The 19,685-nt window shown below is 35.6% G+C and overlaps 1 protein-coding gene across 5 annotated transcripts in view; it reads left to right on the top strand.

Moving 5' to 3' along the window:
- Positions 1 to 19,685, top strand: part of TBC1D5 (TBC1 domain family member 5) — a 378,633-nt gene that overhangs the window by 216,911 nt on the left and 142,037 nt on the right. For all 5 annotated transcript variants that reach the window (XM_054691161.1, XM_037524823.2, XM_054691119.1 and 2 more), the window contains 5 exons: positions 83 to 185; positions 6,893 to 6,981; positions 8,494 to 8,544; positions 8,632 to 8,701; positions 9,902 to 10,074. In XM_054691161.1, the coding sequence (XP_054547136.1) occupies positions 83 to 185; positions 6,893 to 6,981; positions 8,494 to 8,544; positions 8,632 to 8,701; positions 9,902 to 10,074 (486 nt within the window). The remainder of the gene's footprint in view (positions 1 to 82; positions 186 to 6,892; positions 6,982 to 8,493; positions 8,545 to 8,631; positions 8,702 to 9,901; positions 10,075 to 19,685) is intronic.

Raw genomic sequence — 19,685 nt, 5'->3', positions numbered from 1 at the left:
TTTGGCATCTCTCAAGAGATGAGGGTTGGAAGGTAATACTTAGAATTGTGTTAGTTTCAATCCTGTGTTTTCTTTTTTTCAGGTTTCCTGAAATGCAGTTTTTCCAACAAGAAAATGTGAGAAAAATTCTTACAGATGTTCTTTTCTGTTATGCTAGAGAAAACGAGCAGTTGCTTTATAAACAGGTAATGAAAATATCGTACAGGTGGCATCCATTGACTCAAAATTTTCTATACAGCTTGACAAATGATAGAGCAATAATGTAGCCTTTATTGTATCCAAAGTTGTATCATAATAGTAAAGCAATCAAAGAGCTGCTTGTCAGCTGCATGGTGAGAAAAGTAAGCTCATTGAAGCACATATGCTTCTTCCTTATTATAAGACATTCCACCAAATTGTCTTCTAGAAGGCGTTCAATCTTTTCTTTCAACTTTGGGAGTTTGTTTATAAACAGCATCTTTGAAGCCAATCTAGTAATAAAACTTTTCAGGTTGTATGTATAAATATTGTTTCCAGGCACAACATTTATAAATATGTGACATGCCATGGAGAAAATCATCCAGTACCCCTTTATTCTTTAAAATTTACTAGTGACATAACTTTTGAATTTCCATTAATTTTTTTTGTGATTTATATCTAGTTTCTCTTGATTCTGTTATTTGATTCATCCTATTACTAAAGCAAAGAAGACTGTTGAAATGTAACTTATTTATTAATATGTACAGAAGCATCACAATTTCTACTTAGGCTCTTTGTGTTTCGATGAAAGTACACACAGTTGCATAGTTTTCTGTATTTTCTCCAAATGTATATTAAGTGGGAAATCAAACTAAATTAGTAAATTTCCTGTCAAAACTTATGACATATATCCATTAGATGACCACCTAATTGATTATAACAGCAAATTATCTTTATAGGAGAGTTTATCTGATTTGAAATAAACTTGATCAGTTTAAAGATAATAAACTAGGGCCTCCCCTGTGGCGCAGCGGTTGAGTGCTGGGTTGCGAAGCTGCCTGCAGCCTCTGCAGCGTCGGGTCAATCCCCGGCTACCAGGCGAGGGTCCCACATGGCGCGCAGACCTCTCCTGCCGCCTGCTGCTCCCCTCAGCAGTGTATTTCGTCAGTCTGCCTGTTCTGTTCCCCGCTCTGGCTCTGGTGAATTCTCTTACCCTCCCGTGCTTCTGACTGTACCCAGTGCTTGTATAAATAAATAAAAAAATAAATCTAAGAAGGGAATGGAGGCATCACACTCCCAGACTTCAAACTATACTACAAAGCCATAATCATCAAAACTGCATGGTATTGGAACAAGAACAGACATACAGACCAATGGAATCGAATAGAAAATCCAGAAATAAACCCACAGATTTATGGTCAAGTAATCTTTGACAAAGGAGCAAAGACTATGCATTGGAGCAAAGAAAGTTTGTTCAATAAATGGTGCTGGGAAAACTGGGTCGCTACATGCAAAAGAATGAAGCTTGACCACTACCTCACACCATACACAAAAATCAACTCAAAATGGATTAAAGAACTAGACATAAGACCTGAAACCATAAAATATATAGAAGGAAATATAGGCGAAACACTACGTGATTTGCACATCAAAGACATCTTTACAGACACATCACCCAAAGCAGTGATAGTGAAGGCGAAGATAAACAGCTGGGACTACATCAAATTAAAGAGCTTCTGCACAGCAAAAGAGACAATAACCAAAACAAAGAGAAACCCCACCAACTGGGAGAACATTTTTGCACCCAACACTAATGATAAAGGACTGATCACAAAAATCTGCAAAGAGCTGATGAGACTCAACAACAACAAAGAAAATAACCCAGTCAAAAAATGGGCAGAAGAGCTAAAAAGAAACTTCTCTGAAGAGGAAATGCAAATGGCCAACAGGCATATGAAAAAATGTTCAACATCACTTGTCATCAGGGAAATGCAAATCAAAACTACCATGAGATACCATCTTACACCAGTGAGAATGGCACATATTAAAAAAACTAGCAACAACAAATGTTGGCGAGGGTGTGGAGAAAAAGGAACTCTCCTGCACTGTTGGTGGGAGTGCAAACTGGTCCAACCACTGTGGAAAGCTGTGTGGAGATTTCTGGACCTACTAAACATAGAGCTTCCATATGATCCAGCAATTCCACTCCTAGGTATTTACCCAAAGGACACAGAAACATCAATTCCAAAGAACACCTGCACCCCTATGTTTATAGCAGCACTGTTTACAATAGCTAAGCTTTGGAAACAACCCAAATGCCCAAAAATAGATGACTGGATCAAGAAGATGTGGTACATATATACCATGGAATATTACTCAGCATTCAAAAAAGATAAACACATGCAATTTGCAGCAACATGGATGGCGCTGGAAGGGATCATGCTCAGCGAAATAAGCCAAAAAGAAAAAGAAAAATACCGGATGGTCTCACTCATAGCAGGAATCTAGAAAACTTAAATAAGGGACCAGGAAAATGAATAACTATAAGAAAGTGAAAATCAAAATCAACAAAAAACTATGAACCAGAGATACTTTTAGGGGGGCAGGGGCGGGAGGGGAGGGATTGGGGTCAGAATGGGGGCGCTGCAATTGTATGGGGAATATAACAATAAAATTTATTATCTAAAAAAAAAAATAAATCTAATAAAATAAAGATAATAAACTAAGTTCTTAGTTTCACTGTGTATAAGATGAGGTTGGTCATCCGTAAGATGTTTGTAGTTGTGGTTATTATCATCATTGCCACAGAACTTATTAGAAGGAGAGAATGGTAAAGGGACATATGAGAACTTCCATCAAGGTGTTGTGGTCAAACCAATGTGATGGTAATAAAGGAATCAGCCAGGAGATTGGTAGAACAAACTAAGAACAGGGCCAAGTATATATAAAAACTAAAATTATATGAAAATACTAGGAAAAAAGGTAAGACTCTTTTTCAATAATCTCAGGATAGGAAAACCCTTTCCAAGAAAGTATCCAGAGGTCAGATTAAAAGTCCAAACACCAAAACACAAACTAACCAACCAAAAAGGGGAATGGAAGAAAATAAAGCTCTGTTAGCATGGAATCTGGGGGAAGCAAATAACAAAAAAATTCTCTCAAAATGTTTAAACTCTGAAGGATTTTATTAACACATTTTTCAAGAAGTCTTGGGGCAAAATGGTGCCACAGTATTAATTACTCCAGCAGCTCAGTCTTCAGCAATGACCCAGGTTGATTTGTATTTTTCTCTTCTGCATGTATTGACTTTTGCTATCAAGCCTGTCTTCTCATTGTCCCAAGTATTTGAAAATATCTCACTGGGCCTCCCTGGTGGTGCAAGGGTTAAGTTAAGCAGTGCACTATGAAGCAATCCGCAGCCTCTGCAGGGAGAGTGTTTGACCCCCAGACGGCCAGGGAGCTACCCACATGGTGCAGCAGACCTCTCCTGCCTCACCTGCTGCTCCCCTCAGCAGTGTATTTCGGTCCGTCTGCCTGTTCTGCTCCCCACTCTGTCTCTGGTGAATCCTCTCACACTCACGCACATCTGGCCTGTACCCCAGTTCTTGTATGCATAAATAAATAAATCTTTCAAAATAATGAAAGTATCTCACAGTGAAAGATTTAATGATAGCTAATTAAGTCAGAATAAAATTATCCTTTTTTTTTTTTTTTGTATTCTTTAGAGAAAGTAAATACTAGATTAAGGACCTCTGCTGTATTAATGGAAACAAGTTCCACAGATAAGGAACCAAAACAATTTGCAATCTACAAATCACAGCAGAACATTCCTTGCCTACCTACGCAGTATAGCTCGTATGGCGACACAGGCCCGGGAATGCCTAGGCCGCTGTTGACCTGATTACGTGACTATCTCCATGGCAGTCTCGGGATCGCTCTGCCTGAGACATCATACTTTGCAGACGCAAATGTCTCTTGACACATGGTCGCGATGTACCCTTCCCTCTCCCTTGTAAAACTTTGCCCCCTATTCCTCTCCTACCCTCCGGACCCTATTCCTCATACCATTGTTGCACGATCAGCTTTTCTAGCCTGTATGTTTCAATAAATGGCACAAGAACTTCTGCTCAAGTAGCAGAGTCTTGCCTTGCAAACCTGTTCCAAGGCTGTTGTGGCCCTCATCCCATTCTCACTGCCAAGTGGCAACAAAGTTCCTGTTGCAACATCTTTAAAGACAGGAAATACTGGATTAAAGACATACTGTATTAATGGAAACAAGTTCCACAGACAAGGAACCAAAACAATAACCATATATACCTTCATTTGTGCTGTTTGGCCCCTGTACTTGTAAGGAAGACTAGGCCTGAGTAGGGAAGAGCAGATTCTTGATAATTTAGACAGAGCCTGTCAATTACTGAATAAAAAGTATTACTAACTTACTCCTGGGTATCACTTACTAAGACTTAATTACTCCCTGTACATGTTTAAAAATCCTATAGATTCTTTATATAGAAGTAATACCTTGCTGTAGAATGACTGAATATTTAGCCAGATCAAATTTAAGAAAAAACCTTGAGTTTCATCACAAGCTGTTAAAGCTATTATTTTGTGCTAGGTGACACCCCGTTTAACATCGACCATATTGTTAATAGTTATGGGATTTTATTGAATTAATGAGACTGTTATCATGTAGTAGAATGTCTTGCTGAGTTAATTGAAACTGCAGAGATTATATAAATGGTATTAATGAACTTTGACTGCCTGATGTCTCAGCTTTAATAAAGACTGCTTGGTGGGCTAAATGAGCACAGGCAGATAAAAGAACAGGTTCAATTTCGTGAGCCTACAGGCTGTTGATGAAGAAAACTTTGTTACCTTTATTTTCAACTGGCATGAGTTTGGAGCAGAGTGACTACTAAACAGTACAGCGGGGATAAAGGCTTTAAGCAAATGGAGGTGCTGGCACTTGTAAATGGGAGCAAAACACACATTTTAGGGACCTAGAAGTATACTGACATTACATTATGTTTTAATAATGCTGTGTCAAATTTACAGCAGGCTGAATTTATGATGATTCTTTCTAGATAGTCCTCATTTCCTTTAATGATGTCTACATATTTGCCACTTATAATTATTAATTGTTTTTCCTAAGCTAGAATTGAAAGTAAAACAATAGTCTCTTACAAACCTGCTTGAGAAAATATTTATTGATAGTTTAGTTGCAAATAAACATTGAATTAGTGAAAGATTTTCTTGGTATCTGGAGAACTCTTAATTTCCAATATCCAAACCAACACATTTATTGATGTGAAATTTGAAATACAAATTAGTGTTATCTATTTCATATTATAGTTCAGCTTTTACCCATGCATTTCTGTATGTCTCAGGAAGATTATTTCACTCAATAAATATCTGTACCACATTGCCTCCACCGCCTGAGCTCCAGTACCATTTACTGCTAAATGGTACAAATATCTGTACCACATTGCCTCCACCGCCTGAGCTCCAGTACCATTTACTGCTAAATGGTACAAGACCCCCTCTACCTCTTCCAGCCCACTTCTTCCCTGCTAGTAATGGCCACCTCCCAGTGATTGAAAGCACACTTGGCAACATTTAATTCCATTCTTTCTGGCTCTTTTCCATGATTTTCTACAGGATATCCTTTTCAAGGTTTAGATAGTAAGCAGATATTTACCTAAAAAAGATCACGGTGATATGTGAAAGTTTGTCCTACATCTTTAATTTTTATTGGATCATATATTCCTTTGTAAAAATGTCATTAATTTCTTTGGATTCTAGGCTAGTTATAACTTACAAAGTGTATTGTCATGTTACTCTATGACATCATCTGGCATCCTAAGAATACCACGTAATACTGGATGCACAGGGCTACGTATCTGTCCTGGAACAGGAAGTCTTCTCTCATTCCACCAGCAAAAATTCTCTTTGCTTTCCTATTTTTTTTTTTATTTCTGTAAAGATACTATTTTGTCTTGTCTTTTTATGAAAGATCACCTGAAATTATTAAGTAAAATGAAAATGGTAATTTTCTCAGTTGAAGAAGCAGAAGTGTATAATCTATTTTTAACTTGCTCAAATATGTTTTTTGATGCTTAAGAGGTAAAGAATCTCTAACAAGGCAAGGCTCTGACATGGAATGCCTTATTTCCCCCACCATAATAAATAATGGATTTTATAATAACCTTTAAAGACAGCTTAGTGATTGATTTTGTACCTTTTTGCTTCTGTGCCTAAATCTGTAAACCAGTAGGTGAACACCAGTAGTGGTGGGGGGGAGGGGAAGAGGAGTGGTCTCATATTGGTGAAATAACTTAAAAGTAACCATTTTTTAGTGTGGTAGTCCTCTGATTATATATGATAAAAATCATAGTCTAAAATCTTTGTTTTCTGTCATACCTGATAAAGGTTTCTTTTATTATCCAACATTTTCAGCTAGCTTACTTCAGCTCTTCCTAAATCTACAGACATCCTAATTTTGAGCCATTATATAATGAAAACATTGGATGTAATTTCCTTAGGTCTACAGTTCTTAGTTGCCCTTCTTACTGCAGATTTTTGCACTGTAGCTCATGATTATAATTTGCATAAATGAAATTCATATTTATGAGTGCAGAACTTGAAGCAACTGACAGGTGCAAGGTTGTCTACCATGCCAATTTATTGTTTGTTGTGTCATTTAAGAGAGAACTGCTCTCCATGTTTTAAGGAAGAGTATGTGCTATGGTTGAACTGGAATCAAGTTTTAAAAGCACATAAAATCTCTTTTTGTAGCTTTTGATTTTTTTGGGCTTTTCTGTATACTATGGAAATATCGATAGCAGGAGTCAGTAGAAGGATTTAACTGAACTTACACTGTCTACCAGCAGTCTCTCAACATCCACCCTTTCCATTTCTCTCCCTTATGTTTCAGGGCATGCATGAGCTCTTGGCACCTCTCATCTTCATCCTCCACTGTGACCACCAGGCTTTTCTTCATGCCAGTGAGTCTGCACAACCCAGGCAAGTTTTATATGAGCTCCCAACTATTTTTCAGCCCTGCTGTACTCTTTTTCACCTCAAAATCTTTTAAATCTAAGGTTCTGTTATAAATTGTAAACATTTTTTGTTTACATTTGTAATCATAAGTTGTTTTTTATGGCTGATTGTTAATTCCACTTAAGAGTTCTAATCCCAGTTCAACTGTGGGGCAAAACTTTGGAACATAAATATCTTTGCAAATCTGTACCATATATCTAAATGAAGGTATATAAAGAAGGATCAAGAAGGGGAAGCTTTTGTTGTAATGGCAAAAAGCTAGTGATTGATAATATCCATAGATACTATCCTCTAATGACTCCATTCCTTGCCTCTAAGCCATGTGAGAACCTCATCTGTGATATACATTGTCCTCAACAGGTTTGACTCAGTTCCCTTAACAAATTAGATTTCAATGCCACGAAGAACTCCAATCTACAAATAAATAAGACTTCTTCATGTTTTTCAAATACCTTAATGTGTTCTTTCTACTAGCAAAATAACTTTAGTAATTGTGTATTCAATTTAGGCTGGCTGTTAGAATTTATTCTCTTAAGATAGCCCTAGACAGCTGAGGAGTCTTTTGGGGATGGAGAGCTGCAGGATTATCAGACTTTGTCAGGAGTACTCACAGACTACTAGCTCATCTTCATGCAAAAAATAAAAAACTAATGTGACATTTCATGTGTTTTTATAGACATTATTGGTCAAACCTGGCCATCCATTTTGCTGAATATATAATTAAAGTTTCTGTTAAATTAACTTTCGTTTGCTATGTTACAGCTTAGAATGTTCCAGTTATTTTGTTTTTAAAATTTTGAGTTCATTTGATCTAACTATAGTAACCATATCTTAATTGCCTTTACTTCAGCTATTCTAAAGTATGGTAAGGAATGAGTTACTATTGGGATCCTGTTTTTAATCCAGTTTCATCCTTTAGAAATGTGTGTACAGTATACTTCAAATGAGTTGGAATTGTCACTTTGGCTATTTCAGTCCTTTAAAAGGAAAAGTAATGGTAACATACTAAAATAGATTGTGAGAGCCACTCTCTCTGATCAGTTGATGTTACAATGTTATTTGTAAAAAAGCCATTTAAAGAAAATAATGTTTTGATATTGTGTATTTGACCAGTAACTTTATTTGTTGCTTTCTTTTTGACAAGTGATACTTTGTGGACTAATGAATTCTAGATCAGGCACAAAGAATATATTGTCACATTCTGCATTTGATTTTTGGAATAATTAGGTAGTTACCTTACTGTGGTATAGACAAGGCAGCTAATTTGTTTTTAATTCGTAGAGAAAGAAGAGATTGAAAAAAAGGATTTCATTTGTTAAGAGTTGCCCTTTTTATTTTAAAAACTAATTTTTAAAAAACTAATTTTTGTCATTTGCACATTATATGAGAATTTACTTATGAGTATAGAATAATGCAACAACTGCATCTACTTCAATTAAAATGTTACATTTTGATTGCTTGTATTCTTTTTTTAAGTGAGGAAATGAAAGCTCTCTTGAATCCTGAGTATCTGGAACATGATGCCTAGTAAGTACAGAAACACTTTTTTATTTTATTTTATACCCTCTTTAATGAAGTTTGACATTAACATTTTATTATTTTTTTAATTTTTAGTGCAATGTTCTCACAACTTATGGAAACTGCTGAGCCTTGGTTTTCTACTTTTGAGCATGATGGTCAAAAGGTAAAGCTTATAGTATGGATCTTAACGTATTTGAAGAAACAAATGGTTTCAGTAACAACATATAATCAGAGAATAAAAGCCATTATTATTGCTTAGGGGAAAAGACTAAAAGTACTTATACAGTAAGATTGAACTGATGCTAAACCATCTCTCTAATATATTGGTTGATATACAAAAGTAACAGAACAATGTTTTTAAAAACAACTTTTATGTGTATATATTATCTATAAAATACAATTTTTTAAATAATTATTACGAATAAGTGCATTTCTCTCCTTGCTCTGTCACCACCCCAGTGAGCTGACGGGAAGATTGTTGCTGACATTTTACTGACATAGAGATCAACTCTATATCAAATCGCTTGTTTTATTAATGAGTCATTACTGAATTTAGGTACTTCGTATCTCTATCTTTTAAACCTTACTCTCTCATCCTCATTTTTAACAATTTTTATTTTTATATAATTAAACTATCATAAAACTTACCTGTTAATGTGTATAATTCCGTGCATTTTGTATAGTCAAGTGCTTTAGTGTATATCAGTATGGAAATATTGATAGCAGGGATCAGCAGAGGTGTTTCTTTGAACTAATTCTAAAACGTAGTATCAGCCCAAAAGGAAGTCCTATACTCGTTAACAGTCACTTCCCTTTCCCCCCATCCCAGAGTCTCTGGTATCACTAATCTACTACCTGTGTCTGTGGGCTTGCCTTTTGTGGCATTTCATAAAGTGAACTATGTGACCTTTGTGACTGACTTATTTATCACTGATTTCAGTCTTCATTCAGTCTTCAGTGTAGCATGCATGAGTCCTTCATGTTTTTCATAGCTAAATAAAATTCATGTATGGATATACCACGTTTTAGTTATCCATGCATCAGTTGATGGGCATTTGGGTTCTTTTCACTTTTTGGCCTATTAAAAATAATGTTGCTTATAAACATTTTCATACAAACTTTTGTGTGACCATGTTTCTTTATGTATCTCTGGGAGTGGAATTGCTGGATTAACTGTTATTTTAAACATTTAAACATTTCGTGGCATTACTTTATGAGTACCATGACCTGTATAAGGGTCAGCACATGAGTCATAGGTGTGTAAAATAGTTATTGGTCCTTATTTAAATTATCATTGATAAATGTGTTTGAAAATGATGGCCATGTATTGAAATAATGCATGTTCCGTTTTTCCCATTTTCAGGGGAAAGAAACACTGATGCCCCCCATCCCCTTTGCTAGACCACAGGATTTAGGGCCAACAATTGCTATTGTTACTAAAGTCAACCAGATCCAGGATCATCTTCTGAAAAAGCATGATATTGAGCTTTATATGCATTTGAACAGACTAGAAATCGCACCACAGATATATGGATTGTAAGTATTAAAAGTTTAAATTTCAGCTGTGTATAATTATAATGTATAGTGGTTTCTATATGTCTCAAATACCTAGACGGTAGAGCAAGAACTGCCTTAGCTTCATTTTGTTTTCCATTTCTCTTTTGTGTCCTGCATGCCAGGCTGTTGCTCATTGCTTTCACATATCATTTTTTATCTAATGCTCTCATCAGCCCTTCTAATTGGGTGCTATCCCTTTGTTACAGATGAAGAAACTAAGGTAAGTGTGTACATATCTAAACGTGAAGTCATAATTCAGTTCCAGGCAGAACCACCTCCATGATATGCCAAGCCCAGTACAAAGTAAAAGTGAACTGCCCTTCAAAAAATTAGTAAGGATATCAAAATGACACCACCAGATTATTAAACCAAGCATCCTAACACTTTATTGTTTACAAAAATATGCTAAATAGAATTGGAAATCAGTATGGTAAAAATGTCAGCAGTGAGTGTGCCAATGGAAAAATGGTCTCAGTACCAACAATTTGTGTAGAATGGGGCGTAAATCACAAATACATGTTTACATGTTGGGGAAAGTATTAGCAAAACACAATCAAACCAATCTTGAGTCCAGGTTTTCAATTTTAGTCCATTTTGAGCAGTTGCATGTACATTAAAATTTATATAAATCTCCTTTCTGATATGTTTGTAATTAAGAAAAATTTTTGAAATTGATCTGTTTTAGAATTCTTTTTATTCCTGCTTTTTAAAGAGAATTTATGTAGAAAACTCATGATGTGGCAGATGTGACATATTTGAACATATTTGTGTATTTTGCTAATAAATTCATTTAAAATTAGAATTGATTAACCTAACAGTATTAATTGCATTAACATTGGCTAAAGGCATTCAAATTAATGTATCTTAATTTTAAATAGATTGATATTTCTCTTGAAACATGGGACTAAATATCCATGAAATCTTCAACATTATATAAAAAACTTACTTATTATTTTCTATTATTTTATGCATTTAAGTGCATTCTCCTTAGATAATTGTAGCAGGTTTTTCTGTTGGGAAATGTTAAACCAACTTGTTTAGGTTAAACAAAGTTAACTTGCAATTATATGCTCAATACTTTGTAAATGAAATTACAATTTATTTCCTAAAAATAGGCTACTTTGTGTTTTTCATTAACTTTATGGAAAATTACTCCTGTTGCACTTAGAATGAAGTTTTTCTCGCTTTAATTCAAATAATTAATGTCTTGAGTTGTCTTTTGTTTGCCTATTTTTGATGAGTATAAGACTTTTTTTTTAAAGATTTATTTATTTATTTATACAAGCACTGGGTACAGTCAGAAGCGTGGGAGGGTAAGAGAATTCACCAGAGCCAGAGAGGAGAGTAGAACAGGCAGACTGACAAAGTACACTGCTGAGGGGAGCAGCGGGCGGCAGGAGAGGTCTGCGCGCCATGTGGGACCCTCGCCCGGCGGCCGGGGATCGAACCTGCACTGCAAAGGCTGTGGGCAGCGTTGCAGCCCAGCGCTCAACCGCTGCACCACCAGGGGAGGCCCTATAAGACTTTTTAAAAATCAAGTTCTGTAGGGTCTATCAATGCATGCTGACTAATTTCCAAAGCAAGATTAAATTATTTCCAACTTTTCAAGGGGTTTTCCTGATAACTTTAAGTATGAGAATAAGGATATACTGTGATCTCATCACTCAGAGGGTATTTTTATGCAGAAGCCTCGAAAATATTTGTGTTAAGATTCCTTACCCAAATAAATCTTTTTGTGAGTCCAGGAGATCCTTAATCACAGCCGATTCAAATATAAAGATTCAATGCTGGTTTACTTAATACTGTAATACTAGTCTGTAAAATTTGAAGTTTAAAAGTAATTTTTGCTAGGCCAGAGTAACTGTGTTTTTACCCTTAGATATATTGAATCTGTATTTCTGTCTACATTTTAAACTTTGATATAAATAGAACACATAATAAGCATCAGTGGGATGTGCAATTAGTGTCACTTTTGGGGAAAGACCCTCATAACACACTTGGACTTTGACATTCTAAAATTATGAGCTTTTTACAACACTCATGGGGTAAATTCCATATCTCCCAAATGTTTTTTAACACATTTTCCATTTCCCTTATTTCCTATATTTTGAATTAACCATGGTTGTGCTGTGGTGAATTTATAGTAATTAATTTGGAGGGATTCTTGGTTTTTGATAAATAATCTGTTAAATTTCACGATATGATTTTAGTTTTTAGTTGAGGTTATATTTAGATCTTCTACCAGATATTGACACCTTAATGCACCTCCCACCAAATCACCCATAGTCCCTTGGGTTGTTCTACCTTCCCTCATACCCTTCCCCTTCTGGAAACAGTTCTGTAGTCAGCTTTCAAGGGTTAGTTTTCAAGCTTGTCTTTCTCTGACTCGTAGTTTAGTTACTCCATACTCCACATGTTAGTGACACCTTCCAGTATTTAGCTTTCTCTTTCTGACGTATTTCCTTAGCAGTGTATTCTAAAACATATCAAAGTATAATTATGTATAACTAAGTTCTTTTTAAATTTGTATCTGGTAGATATTTTGTTAAAAAATATAACTTGTAGTATAATTATCCTAAAATTACCCTCTCAACAGTTAAACAGCTTCCTATTCTAAACACAGTTAGTAATTGAAATATTTTTTTCTATAACCTCCATATTACTCATTAAACATAAAAAAAATGATGGATTAGAGGGTGAAAAACAATTATACCTGGTTATCATATATGTCTGTGTATTTCCTGAAATACTGTCTTTTTCCTATGGGCTAGGTATTGTGTTAAATATTACAGCACATTGGGAATAGATGCTGTTATTATTCCCCCTTTGTAGATGAAATGAAAACTTAGAAAGACTTATTTAGATTGACTAACTATCAAGAAGCTGACCTGGCCTTTGAGCTCTTCAGCCTACATCACATTCTAATGCAACTAAGACTGAATGTGGTAAAAAACTCAGCCATCCAAAAGATATTACATACAGGTCACTGAGAGCAGGCAGTTAGCACTGGAATCAAAGGAGTTACATTACTAGTGGTCAGAAACCAGCCCAGTAAGAAGAAAATGGAATATGAAAGAGCACGTAAGAGTCTAAGACCCACAACCATGCCAGAAATAAGGATAGAAAGAGCTGTGATCTTCCACAGAAGAGTGTACCAGCACCAGAAGTACAGCTAAAATAATAAGCCACAGTATAAGGCTTACATCATCTTGTGCAAGTCCTGGCCTTAATTTATTTAGTTCAGCCTATTAAAGGAAATATAAGGAAGCTGGGGTAACTGGTGGGCAGGATCTGGTGCTTTGATCTTAAACTAAACCTAGATAAAGAGTTAATTGGTAAAATAGAAGAAGCAGTGTATACTGACAATAAATGTAAATTTCAAGATAGACGCAAGTTCAGGAGGAACCATGGTGCCCAGTCACAAATGCACAGTTTAGGAAAAGTACAACCCACATATCTCCTATGTAAAAATATACTCTTCTCATTGAAAGGGGAATAAAAAATAGTAATTCAAGCAAGGAGAAAGCAGGTTTTTAAAGGATTACTAAAAAGCAATGTAACTAGTAAGATATGGTTAATATCTTAACTAGTAAGATACGGTTTGCGTCTAAATGCAATTGTCAAAAGTAATCATCTGAAAAGCAGTAAGAGTAATTTAAAATATTATTTCAGTCTTAGACCTGTCTAATTCTAATGAATAATTCAAAGTGGAGAAGAATAGAAAAGTTTACGTAATTCATTAACACACACAGAGGAAATCAAATATACTCTTTTTTAGTGATATATCTAATCACTAAAGAATTTTTTGTTTTATACATTCCTATAAAGTAGTGCCCATGCAATAAGATTAAACTTTTTAAAATAATGTAGAGAACAGTACTTAACATATTGTAAATACTCAATAAAATGTTCATTGTTAGTAAGTTTCATGTGGTAGTTACCACTCTCAGACTCATCATTGTGGTTTATATGTTTGAGAGAGGCAAGACTGGAAACACAGATCCAGTTAAGAAGGCTTTGTCATTGATAATAGCAATTGGAGGAACCACAGTTGAAAGAACTGTGTTGGATAAAATCTATGATTTGGTAATAACACAAAACGCTGCATTTTGCATGGGAGAGTGGGAGACTCTGTGGATTGTATCCACTACACATTCAAAGTATCTAACACATCACCCTTTTGGAATTTAATTTTATTTATGTTCTCAGGCAATGTGCCCAGTCCACAAACCAGCAGATTTGATCACCTCATCACTATTCTCCCTTGCCAGCAGCTTGATCCTCACCTAATTTTCTGCCCTTCAAATGATACCTCTTTTCACCCCTCTCTTTCTGGATACTCTGAAGTTGATTATTTCTCTTTTGTGATATTGAGCCATCAGGTGTTATATCTGCAATATTTTAACCTCTTCTTTGGTTTCTTCTCTGAGAAAAAATAAAAACAATACAACAACCAAAAAAACCCACCTATGGTCCTCCTGCCCCCCACCAGTCCTATTTCTCTTTTTTTCCAAACTTATAGAAATAATAGTGCTCTCTGATTTCCATTTTCCATTGGCTCACCATCTCTTGCAGTTGGTATAAGTACTCTAAATACACCAGTTAAGACAGGTTAAGAGGCGCAGAAACAAGACTCAACTGTATATTGTCTATAAGAAACTCACTCCATTATAACGCTAAGTGTAGATTTAAAGGTTGGTAAAGATATGCCATGCAAAATTTAATCAAAAGAAAGCAGGAGTCGCTATGTTGTTCTTAAATAGACTATACAGCACAGAGAATTATGAGACAATAAAGGACATTATGTAATAAGAGTCAATTCACTAAAAGTCCAGGAAAACCTAGAAGTGTGTGCACTAAACAACAGAGCTGTTAAGTATGTGAACCAGAAACTGATACAACTGAAAAGAAAAATAGGCAAATCTACAGTTATGGCTAAAGACTATCAATAATAGTTGATAGAACCACTGGACAGAAAATACTCCAGTGTATACTAGAACTCAACAGCACTATCAACAATAAAAGCTGAATTGAGAGTCGCGAAACACTCCTTTCATAATAGTATGACACACGTTTTTTCCAAGTGTTCAAGGAACAAATACCAAGATGGATTATATTTTGGTCAATGAAACAACTTCAACAAATTTTAAAGAGTTAAAATCATACAGAATATGTTCTCTGAGTCCAATGAGAATTAGGAGTCCCAATTAGGAGTCTAATTAGAAATAAGAGATAACAGAACATTAGAACATTTTCCAAATGTTTGGAAACTAAACCTCATTTCTAAAGAGGAATAGGAAGTTTCAAGGGAAGTAAAATCTATTGAAATAAGATGAAAACACAACATATCAAAATTTGTGAGATGCCCTTAAGTGCTGCTGAAAGGAATATTTATTGTACAAAACGCTTAAATCAGAAAAGAGGAAAAGTCAAACTAGTGTTCTAAGCTTCTACCTCAGGAACCTAGAAAACAACAAAATAAACTCAAAGCAAGTAGAAGCAAGGAATAATGTTAGAAATTAAAATGAATATAATTTGAAAAACAGAATTATGACAAAAAAATGATGCAAAGTTGCAGTGATTAATAATGGTAAAATTAAAAGGCTAGCAAGACTGACAGAGTCAGGGAGGAAGTACGTGTGTCTATAAAAAAGCATGGCAAGGATCTTTGTGGTAACGGGACATTTCTGTATTGTCACTGAGTCAGTGATTGTATATCCTAGTTATGAGTACTGTAATGTAGTGTTGCAGATGCTACATATTAAAATAATGCTGGTGACAAAACATCTGGACACAGTAGATTATTATGGGAGACATAACAGCCAAGGCAAAAACACTAAAAAGACCCAGAGGTCTAGTTCCTCTGACTGACCAGTCCCCAAGTGTGAAGATGAAAAAAAAATCTCTATTCCTGGAGAGAAAACAAGGGAGGGGCCACTACTACAAATTTATTTTAATGGATGGACTTATATTATATTGACACTGCGTTAATTTTGTAGGCTTAGCTCATCTGAACTACCAGGTTTTAGTTGAAGACTTATAAATATTCCAAGAAAAAAATATTTCTATCCTGTTTTTCCCCTCATACAATTGCAGAGCTCTTCACTCATAGTGACCTGCCAATTAGGTTCTGTAGTCAAGGCTTATAAACATGGAGTTCAGGCCAGTCTGGGAGTACTCCCTTTATAAGGTTGCCACGTGGAGTTCATATTTGCAAAGCACTTAAACCCGTCTCTGTTATATAGGAAACACTAAGTGCTCATTTCATTAAAAAATAATGATAAATCTTATCAAGGACCATAAAATTCTAGTTAAAACCTCATACCTCTAAATAATAATAAAAATGATGAATAATATTACTTCTTCAAATTGAAAATTAATGGGAAATGGTTCTTCCCAGAGTCGTGAGTCCCCATACACCAAATGCCTTTTGCTCAGTTTCAGCCCCATCAGCAAAGGGCTGTATTTTGTGTACAGTTTGATTAGCTCAAACTGATCAGCTCAAACGCCTCTGCCTCTTTGTATTTATGACACAGCGTGAATTTGTCCTATTGTGATTTTCCTCTTATTTTCAACTTTTCACTCCCCCTCTTTTCTTTTGTGGAAAATCCAGTTTTTAAACAGCAGTAAATGTGAGTTGAGAGTGATCCGGTATCTGACCATCCTCTTGTGCAAGGTGTTTTACAGGTGGCAGAGAGCAGGCGCCTCCTTTCTGCTGAGAGCTGCCCAGACTTGGTGGAGCAGGCTTTCTCCTAGTCCCTCTCTGCAACCGCAGGCTTTCCGCCTGGACTGTCTTTTATTCTTTTCCACGGCTCCTTCATGCATCCCTTCCTTGCCTGCCCCATGTCAAATCCCCACCTCCAAACAAACAGTGTATTCTGCTGCTGGGAGAGCATAAAGACAGGAAGGAAAAAGAAAGGGAGGCAAATGATACATGGGTTTTTTTGTTGTTGTTGTTTTCTTTTTTTTAGTATTTGGTCACTGTGCATTTAAAATATCTACATTTTATATTGTCTGAATTTCATTTTTATGAAATGACCACCACCGTCCTTTTTTTAAACCATTGAAGGATCTCTGTACCAATTCTACAGCTATAGCTTTAACACTTGGCCTCCCAAGAGAATTGCAGACTAGCCACCAACCTCAGAGCCAATACTTCACAAGCAAAGCTTGGGTCCCCACAGCTGCCTGACTGCTCCCAGCCAGCTTCTGACCCAGTGAGTTGTCTTGTTTACTTCTGGTTGCTGCCTACTCTGCTCTAGTTGGTCTGAAGTTTGACTCCATCTAGATCATCTTAGGTTTATAAGTTTTCTTGTTAAGGAGGTTTGTTTAAGCTGTGTATTGTCTGAGTTTCTTTAGTTTATGCCTTTTACTTTATTTCATTAATTTTATGAGAATTGGGTTTTTTTTCAGTTTTATGGTTTTTAAAATATAGAACTATTTTAACCCATGAATCACTTGATATTCATGATTTATTATTAAATACCTTCTAATATCATTGTGCTTCATGTTGGCATCACTTGGGTTGGAACAGGGTGCCACCCCTCTAGAAAACTAAATAAGGGCTAAGTAGAAAGAATTGGGGAGTGGGGTTATTTTTGAATAAAAAAGTAGAAAAATCATCTATCAAAAATGTTTGCAAAATACATGGTTTAACGATTAAATGACTGTACCCCAATATTTCAGCACAGGTCCAGCAGTCCCCAGCCATCAGAAATGTTATGAATGGGTCACCTTATGAATGAAAAGTTGTACAAGATGGCAAATAAAATCTCTTGCAATATTACAGTTACACATCTTTGAAAATAGCATAAATGATTAGTTGCATTTCCATTTAAAAATACTCCCAAACCAAAATTTTTAACCAACAGTGGTCAGTACTGTTTTTTTTTTTTAAATCAACATACTGTGTTTTAAATGTTGAAAATGGTCCTTCTAAAAGTATTGTCATTTTAATAAGTTATATACTTATTTTAATAATGAATTATTACTTAAAATACTTCTGGAATTCCCATTTTGGAAGTGTCTTCATTACTAGCATAAGAACCATATTAGAAACCTGTTTCATGGCTTTGTAGTCAAAAATCTGAAAATGTTTTAGACCTCCAAATATTGCTGAACCTCATTTCTCACTTTGTTCACTACATTTGGCTCAAATTGGAGATGTTAGTTACTTTCTTGAGTAAAACTCATCTTTAAAACTAACCGTTTGGCCTCTGTGGAGGCTGTGGGCTCTGAATAAGTCACTTCATTTATAAATTTTGGTGTCTTCGTTAAAATGAGAAATAGTTTCATTACTTTCTAAGTCACTTGCTCTAAGTATTTAATTATAGCTGTGTAAAAAATTGATGTTAAGTATCATACAGCAAAACCAAAACAATACACTTGACACTCCTTGCTGATGAACATTATATTCTTAAATATTAATTTAAAGTAAAATGGTGGACTACCTATAGAGAAAATCCATTCTGAGGTGGTTATCCTTTTCTACAAGATATTAATTCACCTAGTGACATAATTGAATGAATTTTGAGTTTCGTTCTTTTTCTCTACCTGAGCTATTTTAATTGGCCACAGCCTCCTGAGAGTCAGTGTTAATTCTTAAAAACAATTCTGAGCATACAGGAGCCTTGAGAGTGTCATAAATAGAATATGCATTTGAAGAACCATGGACTGATAGAGTAGGGTCCTGGCTCCTGCAGCAGCCATAAAAATAGCTGAGCCAATAAACTGCCATACCTTCTTTTGAACATAAGCTGAAAGTTAGAGGATCTGAGAGACAATTTGGTAGTGTCCTATAAAACCTTGGCTTATAAGAAAACATCTAAAGGGAAATGGTAGAGGCAGTGAAATGATCCCGTCCTTTGGATCGCAAACCACAGTCCAGTTGGCCAGGTTTGGATTTTCAGCTATTGCCCAGCTGGTGAACAGTTCAAAACTATTTTAGGTCATGTGATCCCACTGTAGCCAATTGGGTGGTTTGGCAGACAACAACATAGTAAATATCTATTCACGCAAATTGTACCATTCTGCATTTGTCCCTGTGCATTCTCTGCTTGTCTGTATTGATGACAACATATCCACATGGATGGATGGATGGATGAATTGTGCGTATTAGTCCATACCTGGATATTTGTGCGCAGTAATTATGTACTTTGATTCCTTCTAGGAAACAGAATGGTAGGAATAATCTAGTTAAATCAGTTTCTATGGGGATTTTTTTTTTACTCCTTTTTCATATTTCCTCTAGTTGTAAAAATTACAGTGATTACACATCATAAAGCCTATCTGTAATAAAACGCATCAGCTGGCCAAGGTTTTCATCGCTCACTCAATAATCCATTAATACAGCAACGCTGCCCAGGCATCTTTATAATACCAACTCGGAGGTAATTTTAATCAGCTAGACCAGCTGGTATTTAACAGCAGCTGCTGGAGACGCTACAAATATACTCAATAGCTGACATCTTTATTTGCAGTTTTTCAAGGGGAGAAGAGATTCTCCTGTGGTTACTTGTATTAAGCATTTAAAAGAAGGTGTAAAGTATACAGGGGTTTATACCTAAAGGAGAAGGGGAAGGAAATAATGA

The sequence above is a fragment of the Talpa occidentalis genome, unplaced genomic scaffold (assembly GCF_014898055.3).
Source record: "Talpa occidentalis isolate TD23 unplaced genomic scaffold, MPIMG_talOcc4v2.1 talOcc4.10, whole genome shotgun sequence".
Taxonomy (NCBI): Eukaryota; Metazoa; Chordata; class Mammalia; order Eulipotyphla; family Talpidae; genus Talpa; species Talpa occidentalis.
Note: the sequence above shows the minus strand (reverse complement) of the source record. Positions and strands in the feature narration are given on the sequence as shown.